Consider the following 18,130-nt stretch of genomic DNA (forward strand, 5'->3'; position numbering starts at 1 on the left):
CCCACCCCTCTCACCCTCCCGCCTCTACCCCTCACTGAGGCTCAGGGTCCAGCCTGGTGGAGGCTGGTGGAGGCTGGGTGGAGGCTGGGTGGAGGCTGGGTGATGAGTGTGCAGGGTCCAGGCTGGTGGAGGCTGGTGGAGGCTGGGTGGAGGCTGGTGGAGGCTGGGTGGAGGCTGGGTGATCAGTGTGAGGAGCTGAACATGAAACACCTGGAGCCTGAACACCAACATACATACTATATATATAGGAGGAAGGGGAGGGGGGGGAGGAGGGAGGAGGGGGAGAGGGGGAGAAGGGGGAGGAGGGAAAGGGGGGAGGAGGGGAGGAGGCGGAAGAGGAGGGGGAGGGGAAGAGGGGGAGGGGAAGAGGGGGAGGGGTACGCTGGGTCAAGATCTGCAGCTGCTGAAGAAGAAAAACATTCTCCATCCCAGCAGGAAACACCCCAACACACACACACACATACCCAGCCCGCACACACACACACATACCCAGACCGCACACACACACACACACCCAGACCGCACACACACAAACACCCACACCACAGAGGGAGTCTTTGCCCAGAACCACTCAGGCATTCTGCAGCCTTGTCCCCCCTCCCCCTCTCTCACCCCTCTCCTCCCCCCCCTGCCACATTCACCAGTATTAGAAGGCAGGCTGGGGGAAGTTTACAGATCCAGCCAGGCTTATCCAAGTCCTTTGAGCAGAACTAGCCACACACACGTCAACATACACACACACACACACACACCACAGACACACACTGGTAGCCTGCTCTGACACACATTAGCTGAAGGGGCTCATTTAAAAACATTAGCAACTCACAGGATGTTCATGCAAATGGCCTTGCTCGATCATTAGTCCTATTGTGGGGGTTTCCTGCTCTGATAATTAACAGTGTTCTAAGGATGCTTCAGTTTATTGATTTCTTGTGACAGACTGATGTGTTCACAATCTGTGAATTTATGCATTGTGTGAATGTGTGGTGTGTGTGTGGTGTGGTATATGTGTGTGTGTCTGCCATGGGCGCTGTGCCTCGCTGGTTTCCCTCACACACACACTCACACACTCACTCACACACACACTCACACACACACACTCACACACACTCTCACACACACACACACAGACACAGACACACACACTCATGCATAGATGCAGAGATCTGGACGTCTGTCTTGTCTCTCTCACCACCCCCTCTCTCTCGCTCGCTCGCTCACAGTGATTGAACAACTGTACCAGGAGACACACACACAAGCAGGTTGTGCAAGGACCTCAGTGTAAGAGCTATTGTGATTGGCTGGGATTCCACCCTGACCATTCAGTGAACAGACACTTCCATCCACCCAGCCTCCAGCCAGCCTCCTCCCAGCCTCCATCCACACAGCCTCCTCCCAGCCCCCAGCCAGCTTCCTCCCAGCCTCCAGCCAGCCTCCAGCCAGCCTCCTCCCAGCATCCTCCCAGCCTCCTCCCGGCCTCCTCCCAGCCTCCTCCCAGCCTTCTCCCAGCCTCCAGCCAGCCAGCCTCCTCCCAGCCTCCTCCCAGCCTTCTCCCAGCCTCCTCCCAGCCTCCAGCCAGCCAGCCTCCAGCCGGCCAGCCTCCTCCCAGCCTCCTCCCATGCCCTCCTCAGTCCAGGCTGCAGGTAGGGCCCTCACAACCTGGCACCCTCATGGCAGGTGACAGCTCATGTGACAACTAGCCTTTGAGCCATCTGTGACACCTTGTCTCAGTGTGTCACACCAGCCCGTCTCCTGCCTCCCCGGGTCTGTAGACGGAGTTAATGACTGGGTAGCCCTGGGATTACCGCGACACAGCGCAGAGATTACCGACAGCCCCGGTGTCTGTCACACGCAGCAGGGTTGGAGGGGAAACACCGCCACCAAGCGGACGCTTTATGTTTTATTCCGTTAGCAGACGCCCTTGTCCAATGCGAACACATATAGAAAATAGGCTAATGCAGAAAAGTAAGGATCAGAATGACAGTTTTCTGACCGTTTAGCTGTCGGAGTCAATGAACGGTCTGTATTTAGGCTTCCAGCTGACTGTACTATATGAATCTCTTCTGGTGTCACGTTACTAACTTGCTCCTATCATGGTTAGAGACTATGACAATTAGGTTTATAGTTGTTTTAATGCTAAATAATACTGTAACTTATAGTCTAATCTGAGGGCTGTCGAGAGTATCTCATCCAGCTATATACACGGCAAGTGATAACGCTAGCGGACTTAGTTCATGGTTTATGACCAGTGCAGCCTATGCAAGAATTATTATGCGAGTATACCTACTGAAGGATGTTTGTACGATTTGGACGGCATTTGAAATCATTTAGATTTCCTGCAGACTATGTGAGAAGTCTGCGCATGCATATTCATGTCTACACAATGTCTAATTGCATAGAAACTCATCAAATGTTAACACTCAGGTTTATGGACCACTTGACGGGTTACAAAACCACGGACGGAATTAAGAATATTCAGACATTTAACAAACATTCATATTGCGTGTTTTAATCTACTAGGCTACACATCGGTTTCAGAAATAGCATGCCTAGACTATTTTTAAATTTAGAAGTGTAACTTAAGTGGCGCGCTTCAGTGGGCTTGTCGTGGTCAATTGCGGCAGTCCTGACTCAAAATGATTCTTACATTTTCTTTTTTTGTCAGAACTTTAACCCGGTGGTGAAGTTGATTAGAGACACCGAGCTGTCTGTGGCGGTGGGTGCTCCAGTAAACTGTCGTCCTTGACCCCTTACAAACAACACTATTTTGGAGAGCCTTGTTGCAATGGGCAGGTTAGTAAAATCCAGAGCGTACGACTCTAAAAACTACTAAAATGAGCATTTGTGTCACAATTAGAAAAAGTAATTTATTGGACAGTTAGCCTATTCCATGACTCAATGTAGGCTACCTCGCAGATAAGATGGTCTAGGCGAAAGTTCTGAACACGAACTTTCTCAGTTGCTTTTTCGTTCCCCGGCCAGCCCATCAGTCTCCCTCCAGCACTACAAGGCCGCCATGTTGCTGAGCGGAGCGGGAGACGCCTTAGGCTACCGGAACCAGCTGTGGGAGTATAACGAGTCCGGGCCAGCCATTCACCAGGTGGGCACAGGTAGTCCGTGCCTTTTTGAAGTGGACGGTTTCCGAAGTTCAAACTATATGCTATAGTTATGTGTTATAGTTATGCTAGTTATGTAGGGAATCGGGCTATTAATCAGATGGTTGTCGGTTCGAAAAATGACGTTGTGTCCTTGGGCAAGGCACTTCAACCTACTTGCTTCGGGGGGAATGTCTCTGTACTTACTGTAAGTCGCTCTGGATAAGAGTGTCTGCTAAATGTAAATAGTTTGGGCAAGGGGTGGGTGGGTGGGTGGATTGGTGAGTTGCTGTGTACAGGTTTCTCAAGGTTACCAGTCTTCTGAGAAACAAGCTAAAGACCATATCACATTCATTCAGTGCCACTATAAGTGATTATAACATGTTAAACATGCTGTAGGTCAGCGGTCCCCAACCTTTTTTGCGCCACGGACCGGTTTAATGTTGCAATATTTTCACGGACCGGCCTTTAAGGCGTGGCGCATAAATACATAAAATAAAATGATACGACCGGCATACAAACGGTGGCATTTTCTAAATACAATAATAAACGTGAATCCACTGTGTACTCTTATGCAACTTTATTAGCAGCGGCCTCGTAACATCGTGCCAACAACATAACATGAATCCTCTCTGCCCTTATTATGTCCATGTCTCTGCGGCTCTGCCCCGCTCTGCCCCAAACACTCTCTGGTCGCTATGGTAACATTTAAACATGCCTTCAAAATAAGACGCAACACAAAAACAAATATTTAAAGTGCATTTTTTTTATATAAAACTGTAATAATGTAATTATTTATTCTTTCTCTGCGGACCGGTACCAAATGACCCACGGACCGGTACCGGTCCGCGGCCCGGGGTTTGGGGACCGCTGCTGTAGGTGATTATAACATTAAACCTGCTGTAGGGGATTATAACATTAAACCTGCTGTAGGGGATTATAACATGTTAAACATGCTGTAGGTGATTATAACATGACGTCTACAGGAGCTGAAGGAGCTGGGCGGACTGAAGAACATCACAGTGAAGCTACCTGATTGGCCAGTCAGTGATGACACTGTGTTGCACCTGGCTACAGCAGAGGCACTAGCTACAGGTGAGAGGAGGTTAGCTACAGGTGAGAGGAGGTTAGCTACAGGTGAGAGGAGGTTAGCTACAGGTGAGAGGAGGTTAGCTACAGGTGAGAGGAGACTAGCTACAGGTGAGAGGAGGTTAGCCACAGGTGAGAGGAGGTTAGCTACAGGTGAGAGGAGGTTAGCTACAGGTGAGAGGAGGCTAGCTCAGGAAGGAGGTGAACATGTGATGGTATGTTCCAGGGAAGGAAGGGGAGGAGTTTCTACAGGAAGTAGCGGCTGGCTATGTGGAGGCCATGAAGGACATGGAGGGCAGGAAGCCAGGGCCCTCCAGCATCTTAGGTGACAAACATTCTGCATGTTAATACACTGAGCAGACGCTTGTGTGAAGCTAGTGTCAGATTGGTGTCCCCTGCCGCCCCCCAGGGGTGTCCCAGCTAAGGCCGGGCTCCGTCGGGGGGTACCGGGTCCCCTACAACCCCGAGGGGACGGGCTGCGGAGCTGCAATGAGGTCCATGTGCATAGGGCTGAGGTGAGGTGGGCAAACGACTTAGTTTCCTGTAACCAATTAGTTACATGGTGTCACCTGACTCCTCCTCACCTGTCCAGGTACCCAAACCCAGAGCAGCTCTCTACTCTGGTCGCCGTTGCTGTGGAGACGGGGAGGATGACCCACCCTCATCCCACCGGTTTCCTAGGTGCCGTGGCTTCAGCCCTCTTCACCTCGTACGCCGCCCAGAGACGGCCAATCACCACCTGGGGACTTGGCCTGGTCAGGGAAGCCTGTCCAATCGCCAGGAGCGTGGTGCGGTCGCAGGGCTTCGCTGTTGAGGAGACGGAGAGAGACTGGAGCTACTTCTCTGAGAAGTGGGAGTGGTGAGAACACTCTAGAAAAGCAACAGGAAGTGGTGGGAACATTCTAGAAAAGCGACAGAAAGTGGTGAGAACATTCTAGAAGAGCAACAGGAAGTGGTGGGAACATTCTAGAAAAGCGACAGGAAGTGGTGAGAACATTCTAGAACAGCAGTCATGGGATGATGTGGCTGAAGCACCTGTCTGACTGTGTGGAGTTTAAGACCGGGGATTTGAGGCTGAGAGATTGTGTTGACAGAGGCAGTACTGAATTTGGATGATGTGAGCTGGTCTCAGGGAGACAAATCGATGACATGCAGAAATATGAAAGCAGATAATTTGTCTGAATATCTGGTCTGAATCCTCAAACCACCTTCATACAGACCTTATCATGGTTAGATTTTCTTTCCTTATAGTTATATAATAGTTTATATAATGTTTATAGCCTTTATAATATAGTTTGGACTCAGATTTTCACCCAAACAGAAGCCTCTGTCCTCCTGAGCACTTTCACCCAATCACGGTCGCTCTACCCCTGTAGGTACCTGCAACAGAGGGGCCTATCTGAGGGGGTGGGGCCTGTGCTGTGGCCTGCCACCTATGGGCCAACAGAGAGAGACGTGGCCTATAAGAGCTTCAGCCTGTCCGGGTGGGCAGGGCGCAGCGGACACGACGCACCAATGATAGCCCTGGATGCTCTGCTGGGGGCGGGGGCAGACTGGGAGGAGCTGATGAGCAGGGCGGGGTTTCATGGAGGTCAGTGCTGGAGGGGGGGGGGGCAGTGTATCCTTCTGTTAGGGAGCATGGAGGCAGCAGGAGAGGGGGGACTCTGTCCTAACTCACTCCTCTCTCTATCTCTCTCTCCCTCCCGCCTCATCATTAGTAACCCCTTCCTCTGCTACCCCTCTCCCTCCAGGGGACAGTGACAGCACTGCGGTGATTGCCTGCTGCTGTTGGGGTCTCCTCTACGGCACGGAAGGGGTCGCCCCCAGCAACCACCTCCAGCTGGAGTACCGGGAGAGACTGGAGCACAGTGCAGAGATACTCTACACCCTGTCTCACTGACCTGGATCAGCACACACCGCATGAAGAGGAGAGAGGTAGAGGAGGGGGAGAGAGAGAGGAGGGGAGAGAGAGGTAGAGGAGGAAAGGACAGAGAGAGGAGGGGAGAGAGAGGTAGAGGAGGAAAGGACAGAGAGAGGAGGGGAGAGAGAGGTAGAGGAGGAAAGGACAGAGAGAGGAGGGGAGAGAGAGGAGGGGAGAGAGAGGTAGAGGAGGAAAGGACAGAGAGAGGAGGGGAGAGAGAGGTAGAGAAGGAAAGGACAGAGAGAGGAGGGGAGAGAGAGGTAGAGGAGGAAAGGACAGAGAGAGGAGGGGAGAGAGAGGTAGAGGAGGAAAGGACAGAGAGAGGAGGGGAGAGAGAGGTAGAGGAGGAAAGGACAGAGAGAGGAGGGGAGAGAGAGGTAGAGGAGGAAAGGACAGAGATGGGAGGGGAGAGAGAGGAGGGGGAGAGAGAGGAGGGGGAGAGAGAGGTAGAGGAGGAAAGGACAGAGAGAGGAGGGGAGAGAGAGGTAGAGGAGGAAAGGACAGAGAGAGGAGGGGAGAGAGAGGTAGAGGAGGAAAGGACAGAGAGAGGAGGGGAGAGAGAGGTAGAGGAGGAAAGGACAGAGAGAGGAGGGGAGAGAGAGGTAGAGGAGGAAAGGACAGAGATGGGAGGGGAGAGAGAGGAGGGGGAGAGAGAGGAGGGGGAGAGAGAGGAGGGGGAGAGAGAGGTAGAGGAGGAAAGGACAGAGAGAGGAGGGGAGAGAGAGGAGGGGGAGAGAGAGGAGGGGGAGAGAGAGGTAGAGGAGGAAAGGACAGAGATGGGAGGGGAGAGAGAGGAGGGGGAGAGAGAGGAGGGGGAGAGAGAAGAGGGGGAGAGGGCGTCTTCATCCTGTCAGCATCAGAGTGCTCCATGTGATGTGTTGCTGACACAGGGCACTGCTGACCTGCTTCCTGGTGGGGCGGGGCTCTGGCAGGCCTTACCATGTAGCGCCCCCTACTGGGAACACTACAGCAACTGAACCACGTTCACTTAGGATCCACACATACAGGGGGATTCAAACCTGCAACCTTTAGATCTTCAGATAGGGTTTACATAAGTGATATATAACTAACACAAAGCTATAGTTTAATGACAACGATGTTGAAATGCCGCAAATGATGTCAAGTATCCTCCCCTGCTGGGTATGTTTTAAACGCAGTTCACAGGGAAGGTCAGACTAGTGTTGACTGGATGAAGGAGTTTCTATGAAAGATGTCTGATATCTGCTGACTTTGAATCACCAATGTTGGTTTTCCAGTTGTGTCTTATTGCTTGTCAAATAAATAACCAAATAAAGCCAAACAAAAGGTTTCTGTAGTTAAGTTTAAAACTTTATTTTTTGGTCATTGTTGTTTTAATATTTTTTTTGTATTTTCCTTTATTTTTTTTATTATTTGTATTTCCCTATGAGAGAAGAAGTGGGGAAGGGATGGGTTTCAGTACTGAACACAGCTTAAAAAACAAAAACAGATCAAATTTGTAGTTTAAAAATCCCCTCCCTGATCCGAGCCAGAGATAAAGCTCTCCTCGCTCCCGAGAACATGACCAGGAGGCTTCAGGAGGCAAAACAGCCAGTCGTGTTTTGAGACAAAGTGTCTCTCCTCCTCCAACGTCTGAATCCTTCTCACAGAGATCATTATCCTCAGACGCTTATCCTGTCCTGTCCACAGAGAGGGGAGAGAGGGGGAGAGAAGGAGAGAGAGGGGGAGAGAAGGAGAGAGAGGGGGAGAGAAGGAGAGAGGGGGAGGAGAGAGAGGGGGAGAGAAGGAGAGAGGGGGAGAGAGGGGGAGAGAGGGAGAGAGGGGGAGGAGGGGGAGAGAAGGAGAGAGAGGGAGAGAAGGAGAGAGAGGGGGAGAGAAGGAGAGAGGGGGAGAGAGGGGGAGAGAGGGAGAGAGGGGGAGGAGGGGGAGAGAAGGAGAGAGAGGGGAGAGAAGGAGAGAGAGGGGGAGAGAAGGAGAGAGAGGGGGAGAGAAGGAGAGAGAGGGGGAGAGAAGGAGAGAGGGGGAGGAGAGAGAGGGGGAGAGAAGGAGAGAGAGGGGGAGAGAAGGAGAGAGAGGGGGAGAGAAGGAGAGAGAGGAGAGAAGGAGAGAGAGGGAGAGAAGGAGAGAGGGGGAGGAGAGAGAGGGGGAGAAAGGGGGAGAGAAGGAGAGAGAGGGGGAGAGAAGGAGAGAGAGGGGGAGAGAAGGAGAGAGAGGGGGAGAGAAGGAGAGAGGGGGAGGAGAGAGAGGGGGAGAGAAGGAGAGAGAGGGGGAGAGAAGGAGAGAGAGGGGGAGAGAAGGAGAGAGAGGAGAGAAGGAGAGAGAGGGGAGAGAAGGAGAGAGGGGGAGGAGAGAGAGGGGGAGAAAGGGGGAGAGAAGGAGAGAGAGGGGGAGAAGAGGGGGAGAGAAGAGGGAGGAGAGAAGGAGAGAGAGGGGGAGAAGAGGGGGAGAGAAGAGGGAGGAGAGAAGGAGAGAGAGGGGGAGAAGAGGGGGAGAGAAGAGGGAGGAGAGAAGGAGAGAGAAGAGGGAGGAGAGAAGGAGGGAGAGGGGGAGAAGAGGGGGAGAGAAGAGGGAGGAGAGAAGAGGAAGGAGAGGAGAGGGAGGAGAGAATAGGGAGGAGGAGAGAGGATGAAGGTCTGTGGTCTTCTGCCCTTCATCGTGGTCACCTCTGTTTCCCTCCTCTTCCTCACTCAGAACAGAGATGGAGCTAGTCTTCCTCCTCTTCCTCCAGGATGGTGGTGGGGGGGGCTGGGGGGGGTCTAGTTTCCAGGAGGATGGAAGGGGGAGGGGTGTTGTACCTGCATGGCTGGAGAGACAAACTAACACGTTACTCAAGGTCAGACGTAGATGGTGTGTGTGTGTGTGTGTGTGTGTGGCAGCGTACCCTGGGGGATGGTGTGTGTGTGTGTGGCAGCGTACCCTGGGGGATGTAGAAGTGTTGGTGGGGGCCCTGCTGGGGGTGCTGGGGCACGGAGCCATGCCCCTGGGGAGGGGGCTGCAGCATCACCACCTGGGGGTGGCCGTGGGCCTGGTGGGGGCCTGGCATGCCCCCCTGGACGTGGGCCTGGGAGGGGGGGGGAGGAGTTAGCACATCAGGATGATCTGGGAGAACTCCATTCTGTTCTCAGTGTCACATGACAGGAAACAGTTAATGAAGCTGTGATACAACCTGTCGACCAGAGGTCACAACGGCCGACACAACCAACCCTGGAGACTACCTAGAGTCACTTTAGTGGTGCTAGTTGCCCCAGGGGCTAGTTACCTGTGCTAGTTGCCCCAGGGGGTATGAGTGGGGGATGCCCTGGTGTCCGTGGAGGCTGTAGCCCTGCAGGGGGTAGGAGGCCTGGGGGGAGGTGTGGCCCTGGGGCATGCTGGAGGGGTTGGGGGCTGTCAGGGGCCCAGAGTGGTACAGAGGCTGAGGCTGGGGGCCTGACTGGGCATTCTGGAGGAAGGGGGAGAGAGAGAGAATTAGGGTTTGTTAGGTCAGCAACAACCATGCCTAGCTCACAAGTCTGACAAGATGACTGAAATGTGTGTCTCACCTGCCCAGGGCTGGGGGCTGTGTGCTGGGGGGGGGGCTGGTTGCCCGTGGGGGTGCTGGAGGGCTGGGGCTGGTGCACCGGCCCACTGTGATGGGAGAAGGACTGGGGGGCTGGAGGGGGAGAGATGCATCAGATAACCAGTACAGCTGCCACCAGACGAGCATCTTCTACCACTGTTACTGTTGAGGTCCAGTTAGGGGGTCAACACTGTGCGACACAGCTCTACTGCAGAGAACAGCTTCTGACTGAAGACAGATCATGTTTGAAGAATGTAGGTGATCTGTCTCACCATAGAGGCCCTGCTGTGGGCCAGGGGGGCCTTCACCCTGGACTGGGAACTGGGGGCCCCCTGGGGGGCCCATGGTCTGGGGGTGGCCCCCACCCTGGCTCAGCATCCTGGCTCCCCCTTGCAGCATGGAATACATCTGGGGAGGAGAGGAGGGGAGGAAATGGAGACAGAGAGAAAGAATGTAAGTGAACGATGTGAGGATTGAGATCCTTAACGCTCCTCCCCTCTCCTCACCTGTCCGGGGTAGGGGCTCATGCTCTGCAGCAGCTGCTGCTGGCTGTACTGGGGGCTGTACTGCAGGTAGGGCTGTTGGAAGGGAGAGGCCACCAGAGGGGAGCCAGCGGCAGAGGCTGCAGCCTGCAGCATGGGGGGGGCCGAGGGCCCGTGGTCGGGGCGCTGGGCCCCCACGGAGCCTGGAACACAGAGCAGGGTTACAGGGGGGTAGGAAGGAGGAGAGGAGGAGGAGGTGAGGAAGAGGTGAGAACACATACCTTTGGCTCGGGGGTATTTGCCCTGGTTGACTGTAGACATGTACTGGTACATCTGTGGGGGCTGGAGAGAGCAGAGGAGGAGTGAGGAGAGGAGGAGTGAGGTCGCCACGATGGCACATAAAGGACCAGCTTCCAGTGAGGGCCTGTCTCAGAGTGTACCTGTACTGAGTGGATCTGGGACACGTAGGAGAGGTAGGGGGTGTTGTAGATGGGGCCTTGTCCTCCAGGATGCTGCAGCATTACCGAGGGGCTGGGGGGGGTCGGTCTAGGAGGGGTGGGGGCCGAGCTGGGCTTAGACTGCACACACACACACACACAAACAGGGTTAAATGGTCGTTTGAACCCCCCACTATAACCAGCATCATCAGATATATCCTTGGGGGCGGGGCAGGGCGTACCAGAGGCATGGGGAGTTTGACAGGGTTGAACTCCTTGGCGTTGGGGTTCAGGGTGGACTTCTTCACCTGCCTGAGCAGAGCAGGGAGTAAAGTTAGAGGACTGGATCTACCATTACCATCCACCCAGACCACATCACGTCGTATTAGCACTAGCATCCACCCAGACCACAACAGACCCCACTTACTCAGTCACACCCTCCCCACGCTCCTCTGTTTCCTGTCTGGCCTCCTCACTTCCTGGGGTCCTGGCAGGCTGCGGCATCCCTGGAGACTGCCTGTCAGGACCAGGCCCTGAGCCGGGGGAGGCGTCCTGGGAGGGGGGGGGCAGGGAGGGGGAGGAGGCTGGGGGCAGCTTGGGATCAGGAGGGGGGAGGGGTCTGAGGGGGAGGGCTTGGAGGGGCCGGGCGAGGCCGGGTCTGTGGGTGGGGCTACAGCTGCACTGGCTCCGCCTCCACTAGGCTGCAACTGAGGAAGGAGGAGAGGGAGGGAGGTAAGGAGAGAGGGAGGGAGGTAAGGAGAGAGGGAGGAAAAAGTCAAATCACCTTTCACATAGATCAGTAATCACCTAAACTAAGAATCTCCTTTAATAAAGATGTCCATTCCTGGTGTTAGGCTGAATCCCAATACTCCCCCTTACCTTTCCCCCTAGCCCTTACTTTTGCGCGTTCACATGAGAGCAAGTGGTGTGCCAATACTCTTTTTGAGCTACGGGTAAGGTTAAGACTAAGCGGTATACACCCCTTTAAACCAAGTAAGCTCTGGACCTTACTTGAAACCTAGGGCTATGTGAATTCTGCGCGACCGGCAACAATGGCGGTGAGTCAGATAAATGTAACATTTTCAGTTTAAAAAAAATATTTTAAAGAGTCTTGTTTTGTGCTATACACAGTCCTGTACACGTATATTTGCAACCATGTTCTTAATTGAAATGTCTTTAAAAATCGCTAGTTTGCTCCGCTAACGTTACAGTGCTAATTTGACACCAGTCATGCATTTCTCTGACTAGCATGTCTACAGGTTTAACTAAACTCCATTAGCAGCGAATTTCGTTTGATCAAATCAAATGTATTTGTATAGCCCTTTTTACACGCAAGCAGTCACATACGTTTGATATCAGTGCATAACACGACTTGCTTTGGAGATATCGATACGTGCTAGATGACGTACCTGTAACCAAGTGGCGTCCCATTTCTTAGGGCTATGTAGTGCTTACCCCTTGGTTTCGAGGGCCAAGGGCTAGGGGTAAACTAACTAACTAAGGGTTAGGAAATCGGGCTAGTAATCTGAAGGTTACCAGTTGCCGCGGGGAAATGTCCCTGTATTTACTGTAAGTCGCTCTGGATAAGAGCGTCTGCTAAATGTACTGGAATACTGGATGTCACAGAACAGAGAGGAGTAGAGGGGGACACTTACCCTGAACTCTTTTCCGAATTTGCGCAGTTCTTCTATCTGAGACCTCTGTTGGACTGATGGAGCTAAGGAGAGAGGAGGAGGAAAAATGAAGGTCAGACAAAGCTACCATGGAGGAAGGCAGAAGGCAACAAGTTTTTTTTTTTTTTTTTTGAAATTCAACAAAATGTTTGTGTCGTGTGCAAAAACAAAATATATATAATCTTTTTTTTATTTTATCTACACATTTGGAATATTTTGTTGTTGTGTTGTGTTCATATATATTACCTATTTAAATTTTTAAGAAAGGTTAAAAAATAATATATAGACCTGCCCTCCCCCTCCTCACCAGTGCTGGTCTCTCTTCCTCCCCCTCCCCTCCTCACCAGTGCTGGTCTCTCTTCCTCCCCCTCCCCCTCCTCACCAGTGCTGGTCTCTCCTCCTCCCCCTCCTCACCAGTGCTGGTCTCTCCTCCTCCCCCTCCCCTCCCCTCCCCCTCCTCACCAGTGCTGGACTCTCCTCCTTACCCTCCCCCTCCCCTCCTCACCAGTGCTGGTCTCTCCTCCTCCCCCTCCCCTCCCCCTCCTCACCAGTGCTGGTCTTGTCCTCTGTCCCAGGGCTTTCTGCTGATCTCTCCTTGGCAGCCTCACTCAGGATCTCGTTCACTGGAGATCACACACCAGAAGCCAATCAGCAGCTGAACAACTAGCTGCACACATCTCCATCACAGATATACCTTTATATACCATCCATCTGTTTATACATCCATCAACCCATATCTACTCTACATCCACACACAGCTGCTCTGTACGGTTCCTCCTATAGGAGGACACAACAGCAGCCTGGTCTGGGACTGACAAGAAGTGACCAAGGAGCATTACCGTCTGCGGTGAAGGAAAGGGCAGGGCCTGAGGTTCTGTGGGCAGGCATGGAGACGGAGGACGTGTCCAGGTAGGGCAAAGAATCCTGGGACGAGGTGGACCTAGGAGAACGGGAAGCTGGAGGGAGGAGGAGCAGGAAGAGAGGGTTACCATCTTGAATGTTAAAGGGTGAATGGTTAATGTCACTGCTCAATATTAAAGAGGTGTTTCAAGAGAAGCACAGTGAGCAGAGCATCCTAGTATACAGTGTAGTGTAGTAGTATAGACTACAACAGTGTCCTGGTGTCCAGTAGTCACCTGTGGCGTGGGTGGGAGGGTTGGAGGAGCGGGCCGTCCTGCTGGCCTGGGGCCTCTGGGCCTTGGGGGAGGTTCTGGATGACACTGCACACAACACAAGTACCACACCATGTCACCATCCCTGTGCATCTCGTTACCATGACAAACTGTTCTGTCTGCATTGTTGCTTACAACATTTACGCACATCTGTGGTACAGAATGGTGTGATGAACTTTAACTGTTCACACACACACACACACACACACTCTCACACACACACACACTCACTCACTCACCTCCGTTGACTGGTCTTCCCGTGTCCGAGTGTGCGTGCGGCGGGGCGTGGCTGTGTGGAGCAGGGGGGAGGCTGGGCTGGGGCTGCCCTGGGGGCCGTAGCCTCGGCCGGGCAAAGGGCTGCTGCGCTCTGAGGGGGGGGGCTGGGGGCCGGAGGCTGGGGGCGGTCTGGGAGAGGCAGAGGGGGCACTGGAGCGGTAGCCCCCACTCAGGCGGTTGTGTGAGGGAGGCCCGCCGGGGCCCCTGTCTCCTCTCTCCCCCCTGTCTCCTCTCACACTGCCTGGCACGCCCATCTCCCTCGCTCTCTGGGGGAGGGGGACGTACTTACCCTCCCTGGGGGGGGGAGAGAGAGTGAAGGAGAGAGAGAGAGATAAACAAAGTGTTCCCCAGACATCACAGTACTGACACAGTAGTGAACTTACAAAGTGTATTTCTATAAATGTGAATGACTCAACCAGAGCTCAGCAGTGCTGTCCTGGGTGTCTGACCTGCTGACCACGCCCGGGCTCTCCCTGCCCCTCTCCCTCTCCTCCCGTGGCACAGCGCTGTACTTGTCCTCCTCGCTCTTCCCCTCCTCGTTCTCCAGAGACACGCGCTGGCGGTACTGTGGGCTGGACTCGATCTCACTGGCCAGGCGGGCAGCGCGCGCCTCGCGCTGCCTGAAGCCCTCCGTGCTGCCCCGCTCCAGAGGTACACTGGGGGGGTGGGGGGAACATCAGGCTAGTCACACCTGATGTGTGTACTCACATGTACATAGACAGGCTGGAGTCGTAGGTGTGTGTGTGTGTGTGTACTCACGTGTACATAGACAGGCTGGAGTCGTAGGTGGACTTGACTCCGTAGTTAACCTCATTAAAGCGGAACATCTCACTGGCGTCCCAGCCATTGGACTGAGGAGACAGGAAGTGACATCAGCATATAGGAGTGTGTGTGTGTGTGTGAGGGTGTGTGTGTGTGTGTGTGTGTGTGTGTGAGGGTGTGTGTGTGTGTGTGTGTGTGTGTGTGTGTGTGAGGGTGTGTGTGTGTGTGTGAGGGTGTGTGTGTGTGAGGGTGTGTGTGTGTGAGGGTGTGTGTGTGAGGGTGTGTGTGGGTGTGTGAGGGTGTGTGTGTGTGTGTGTGTGAGGGTGTGTGAGGGTGTGTGTGTGTGAGGGTGTGTGTGTGTGAGGGTGTGTGTGTGTGAGGGTGTGTGTGTGAGGGTGTGTGTGTGAGGGTGTGTGTGTGAGTGTGTGTGTGTGTGTGTGTGTGTGTGTGTGTGTGTGTGAGGGTGTGTGTGTGTGAGTCTCACAGCATCGTTCTCCAGGTCGAAGGTCTCCCCGTTGTGCTCTCCTCCCTCCCAGCGCTGCAGCACCTTCTCCCTGTGCTCCCCGTTCACCCTGCTGCTACTGATGCTGCTGTCTGTGAACGAGTCTGACACACACATACACACACACACAGTCAGTGCTGGCCCGCCCCAAGCCCCCCCAGAGCATACCCAGGGGGATTCAAACCTGCGACCTCTTGATCTGGGACCAAATGATCTACCATGTTAAATACATAGAATCTCTAATTAAACACAGTTGTTCAGGTTGTGTCAGGTACCTCTGGTGGCAAAGTTGAGGTCCACGTCCCTGCAGATCATGGTGACCAGGTCTGAGGGGCTGAAGATCATGGTGTCTGTGATATCCTCTCTCCGAGGAGGGGCCTGGGCGGGGGCCTCCTCCCCCCCTCGCTTGTGGACGGCATCCACTGCAAGCTCACACTGGGGGAGAGGGGGAGGTAGAGTGAGGAGGGGGCAGACAGGGGAGACCTCTCAGCTATGACACTGAGAAGATGCTCTTCCATGGCACGGTGGTGCTTTTTATGCTGAGTGAGTTTAACCATGTCAGCTTGGTAGCTGTGTGGACCAGAGGGTGTGTCTGTGTGTCTCCTACCTTGGAGCTGAGAGTCTTGAAGATGCCCTCGTACACACTGCCATTCTTTACTTTGACGTCACAGGTAGAACCCTGGATAGAGAGGGGGACACCAGGGAGAGAGGGACACCAGGGAGAGAGGGACACCAGGGAGAGAGGGACACCAGGGAGAGAGGGACACCAGGGAGAGAGGGACACCAGGGAGAGAGGGACACCAGGGAGAGAGGGACACCAGGGAGAGAGGGACACCAGGGAGAGAGGGACACCAGGGAGAGAGGGACACCAGGGAGAGAGGGACACCAGGGAGAGAGGGACACCAGGGAGAGAGGGACACCAGGGAGAGAGGGACACCAGGGAGAGAGGGACACCAGGGAGAGGAAAGACATGTCACAGGTGGACGTTTAAGCTTCTACAACTAGAATATCAGTCTTCTAGAACTACAGTTGCAGTCTTCTAGAACTACAATAAAAACGTCACCCCTAGAGGTTGGAGGACAGCAGTGAATCCTCAGGCTGAGGTGGATCACATGACTCACCACCACGGCTGTGAGGAAGTGCAGCATCCTGGCATTGTTGTACACGCCCTCGAACACCTTTACAAACACACACACACACAGCACAGAGAGACACACAAATCACATGTGCTGCAGTGACACAGCAGGCAGTCTGAAAGATCCTGCGTTTAGACAGTGACATAGCGGGCTGCCATTTCCTCAACTGTCATAACCTCCAAGTCAGGTGAAACCCGTCAGATGTCGTCAGAGGGAAGGGGGTGCAGGGTGAATGTGGTGCATGGAAGGGAGAAGGGGAGTGCTGTGTGAGGGCAGAGTCTGGGCTGGGCTGGGCTTCAGCTGTACTTACGGGAGAGGACTGGAAGGGGGGCTTCACAGACGTTCTGCTCCTGTGGGGGACAAGAGAAATGAGGGTCAGCTTCCATACATGGTCAGGTACCCATTACACCGGGAGAGGCGGTTCTTTACTTAAAGCCAGTATTCAACAGAGGTGGGAAATTAACTCATATTTAAGACATGTTATGACTTATACTAAATACAATAAACTGAACCCATGACCTGGTTTGAACTACACGGCTTGGTTTCCGCAGAATTTATCTTAAGCGTATTTTATAACGACAAAGCAATACAGCTTTAGAGATTGCATCATGGGTTTACAATGGAAACCACGTGTACAGCACTGTTTACGTTGTGGATAATTCTGTCCAGAGCTAACATTGTGTAGCGTGTTTATCCAACTGAACAATGCTAGCCATAGTTGTTAGCGCGTCCACAACTAGCGACTCGTTAAAGCCATCCAGGCGACCAACACCACATTCAAAGACTTATAAAAGCATGTAAACTATAAAGATTCAAAGTGACCTTGTTATTGTGTTCGGTGGAAAATCTCTGCGATTAAATTTGTGAGTCATCACGCGCTTTTGTTAGCTCCACAAAATCTTTGCTACTGAAAATATATTCTCTGCCCCCTTTAAATGAATTGTTTGGAATACACGCCCTCCTATGAAAGTCCGGCTAATGGCTAGTTAGGTTAGGCTAGTTACACTTTCAATCTTCCACATTCTCGTGCCTCATTTGTTCCTCGATGCTTCAATCAAACGCTTTATCCGCCATTGCAACGCCATGTATCTGCTAGAGTTAACGTCAGTCTTAATCTAAATACTCTGATTGGCTCATATCTACTATCAATCACGCCTAAACTACTTTCATAGGGTCGTCAAAGGACTCCTAATTCCAGAACACGCCCACTGAACTTGCCACACATTAGATTTGACCGGTAGGCCTTGAAGACACGAGAAAATCCCCGCACTTTCCTGAGCGGACATCCCCATCTCACTCACCTCCCCATCGGTGTTCTGTTGTTGCTGTTGATCCCACTGGCCGTGGAAGACATACTTGATGGGCCAGAGGTTCCGTTAGATGTTTTCCGCCCACCAGAGCCGGGCTGTTGTTGTTTCAACATGACTTAAACAAAAATAGTTTCAAACTCTTAATTAAAAATGTCTTCCGGTTTGTGGTTGATTTGCTAGCAAGCTAATGTCGTTAGCTACGAAAACAAGCCAACACTGAACAGCAAAGCCTATGTCAACTCAAAAACCGGCTACGCTAGTTACCAGTCGCGTCTGGTCTTACTTGCAAATGAAAGGCAATAGCAATCTACCTATCTGCTAAAACAAAACTTGAAATGTTTGTCTACTTAGTTGCAGCACGGTCAACACAAATCGCAATGAATTGACACGAGACCGTTCGGATTAGCTTGAATGCTAAATAGCTAGTTAGTCCCGTCGTTTACTTGCTAGTCGGCTCTCCGTCCAGATTACTAGCTTCTCTTCGTCGCCTTGACGTTCTTCTTGATATTCAAACCTTCGAATCAAAGTTGTGATTCTTGTGTAATGTCACTTGCAAATATAAGGTCGATTCTTCAGGTTTCTGGATGAAAACCTGCGGTCGGTCACCACCTCTTGAGGTAGGTTCACTCGATCCGCGCGCGGCTGAGTGTAAACCTAGGAGAGGGGGGCGGGGGGCACCGGGACATGAACGTGCGTGTGCGTCTTTGACCTAGTAGTATGAGCGTGCATGTGTACATTTC

At 52.9% G+C, this 18,130-nt stretch overlaps 2 protein-coding genes across 5 annotated transcripts; one reads left to right on the plus strand and one right to left on the minus strand.

Annotated features, from left to right (window-relative positions):
- The first annotated feature begins 1,912 nt into the window (after positions 1-1,912).
- adprh (ADP-ribosylarginine hydrolase) lies at positions 1,913-6,522 on the plus strand. Of its 4 annotated transcripts, XM_084670589.1 has the most exons (9): positions 1,913-2,019; positions 2,666-2,793; positions 2,983-3,100; positions 4,082-4,190; positions 4,411-4,509; positions 4,594-4,699; positions 4,777-5,043; positions 5,561-5,775; positions 5,903-6,221. In XM_084670589.1, exons 2-9 carry the CDS (start codon positions 2,786-2,788, stop codon positions 6,082-6,084), a joined length of 1,104 nt encoding a protein of 367 aa, XP_084526715.1. In that variant the 5' UTR covers positions 1,913-2,019; positions 2,666-2,785; the 3' UTR covers positions 6,085-6,221. The 4 variants fall into 4 exon arrangements, with proteins under 4 accessions (XP_084526715.1, XP_084526718.1, XP_084526714.1 ...); XM_084670588.1 differs by lacking the exon at positions 1,913-2,019 and having other exon boundaries at positions 2,573-2,793; XM_084670591.1 differs by lacking the exon at positions 1,913-2,019 and having other exon boundaries at positions 2,575-2,793; positions 5,936-6,209.
- An 890-nt stretch (positions 6,523-7,412) lies between these two features.
- Positions 7,413-18,093, minus strand: LOC146259306 (ataxin-2-like protein). The gene is given in 26 exon segments (XM_084670584.1): positions 7,413-8,887; positions 9,001-9,145; positions 9,344-9,523; positions 9,624-9,733; positions 9,913-10,048; positions 10,147-10,325; positions 10,404-10,464; positions 10,563-10,700; positions 10,802-10,871; positions 10,987-11,173; positions 11,176-11,266; positions 12,215-12,276; positions 12,781-12,855; positions 13,072-13,188; positions 13,369-13,452; positions 13,644-13,712; positions 13,715-13,974; positions 14,130-14,336; positions 14,440-14,531; positions 14,927-15,048; positions 15,220-15,379; positions 15,552-15,623; positions 16,066-16,122; positions 16,391-16,430; positions 17,382-17,505; positions 17,834-18,093. Coding segments are annotated over 25 exon segments (2,883 nt in total). The 5' UTR covers positions 17,504-17,505; positions 17,834-18,093; the 3' UTR covers positions 7,413-8,840.
- Between the last annotated feature and the right edge of the window lie 37 nt (positions 18,094-18,130).

The sequence above is a fragment of the Hypomesus nipponensis genome, chromosome 13 (assembly GCF_054491055.1).
Source record: "Hypomesus nipponensis isolate SF chromosome 13, ASM5449105v1, whole genome shotgun sequence".
Lineage (NCBI taxonomy): Eukaryota > Metazoa > Chordata > Actinopteri > Osmeriformes > Osmeridae > Hypomesus > Hypomesus nipponensis.

Coding starts and splice junctions, on each gene's coding strand:
- adprh (XM_084670589.1), top strand. Junction 4,191..4,410: donor AGCAGAGGCACTAGCTACAG/GTGAGAGGAGGT, acceptor GGTATGTTCCAG/GGAAGGAAGGGGAGGAGTTT. Junction 5,044..5,560: donor TTCTCTGAGAAGTGGGAGTG/GTGAGAACACTC, acceptor CTACCCCTGTAG/GTACCTGCAACAGAGGGGCC.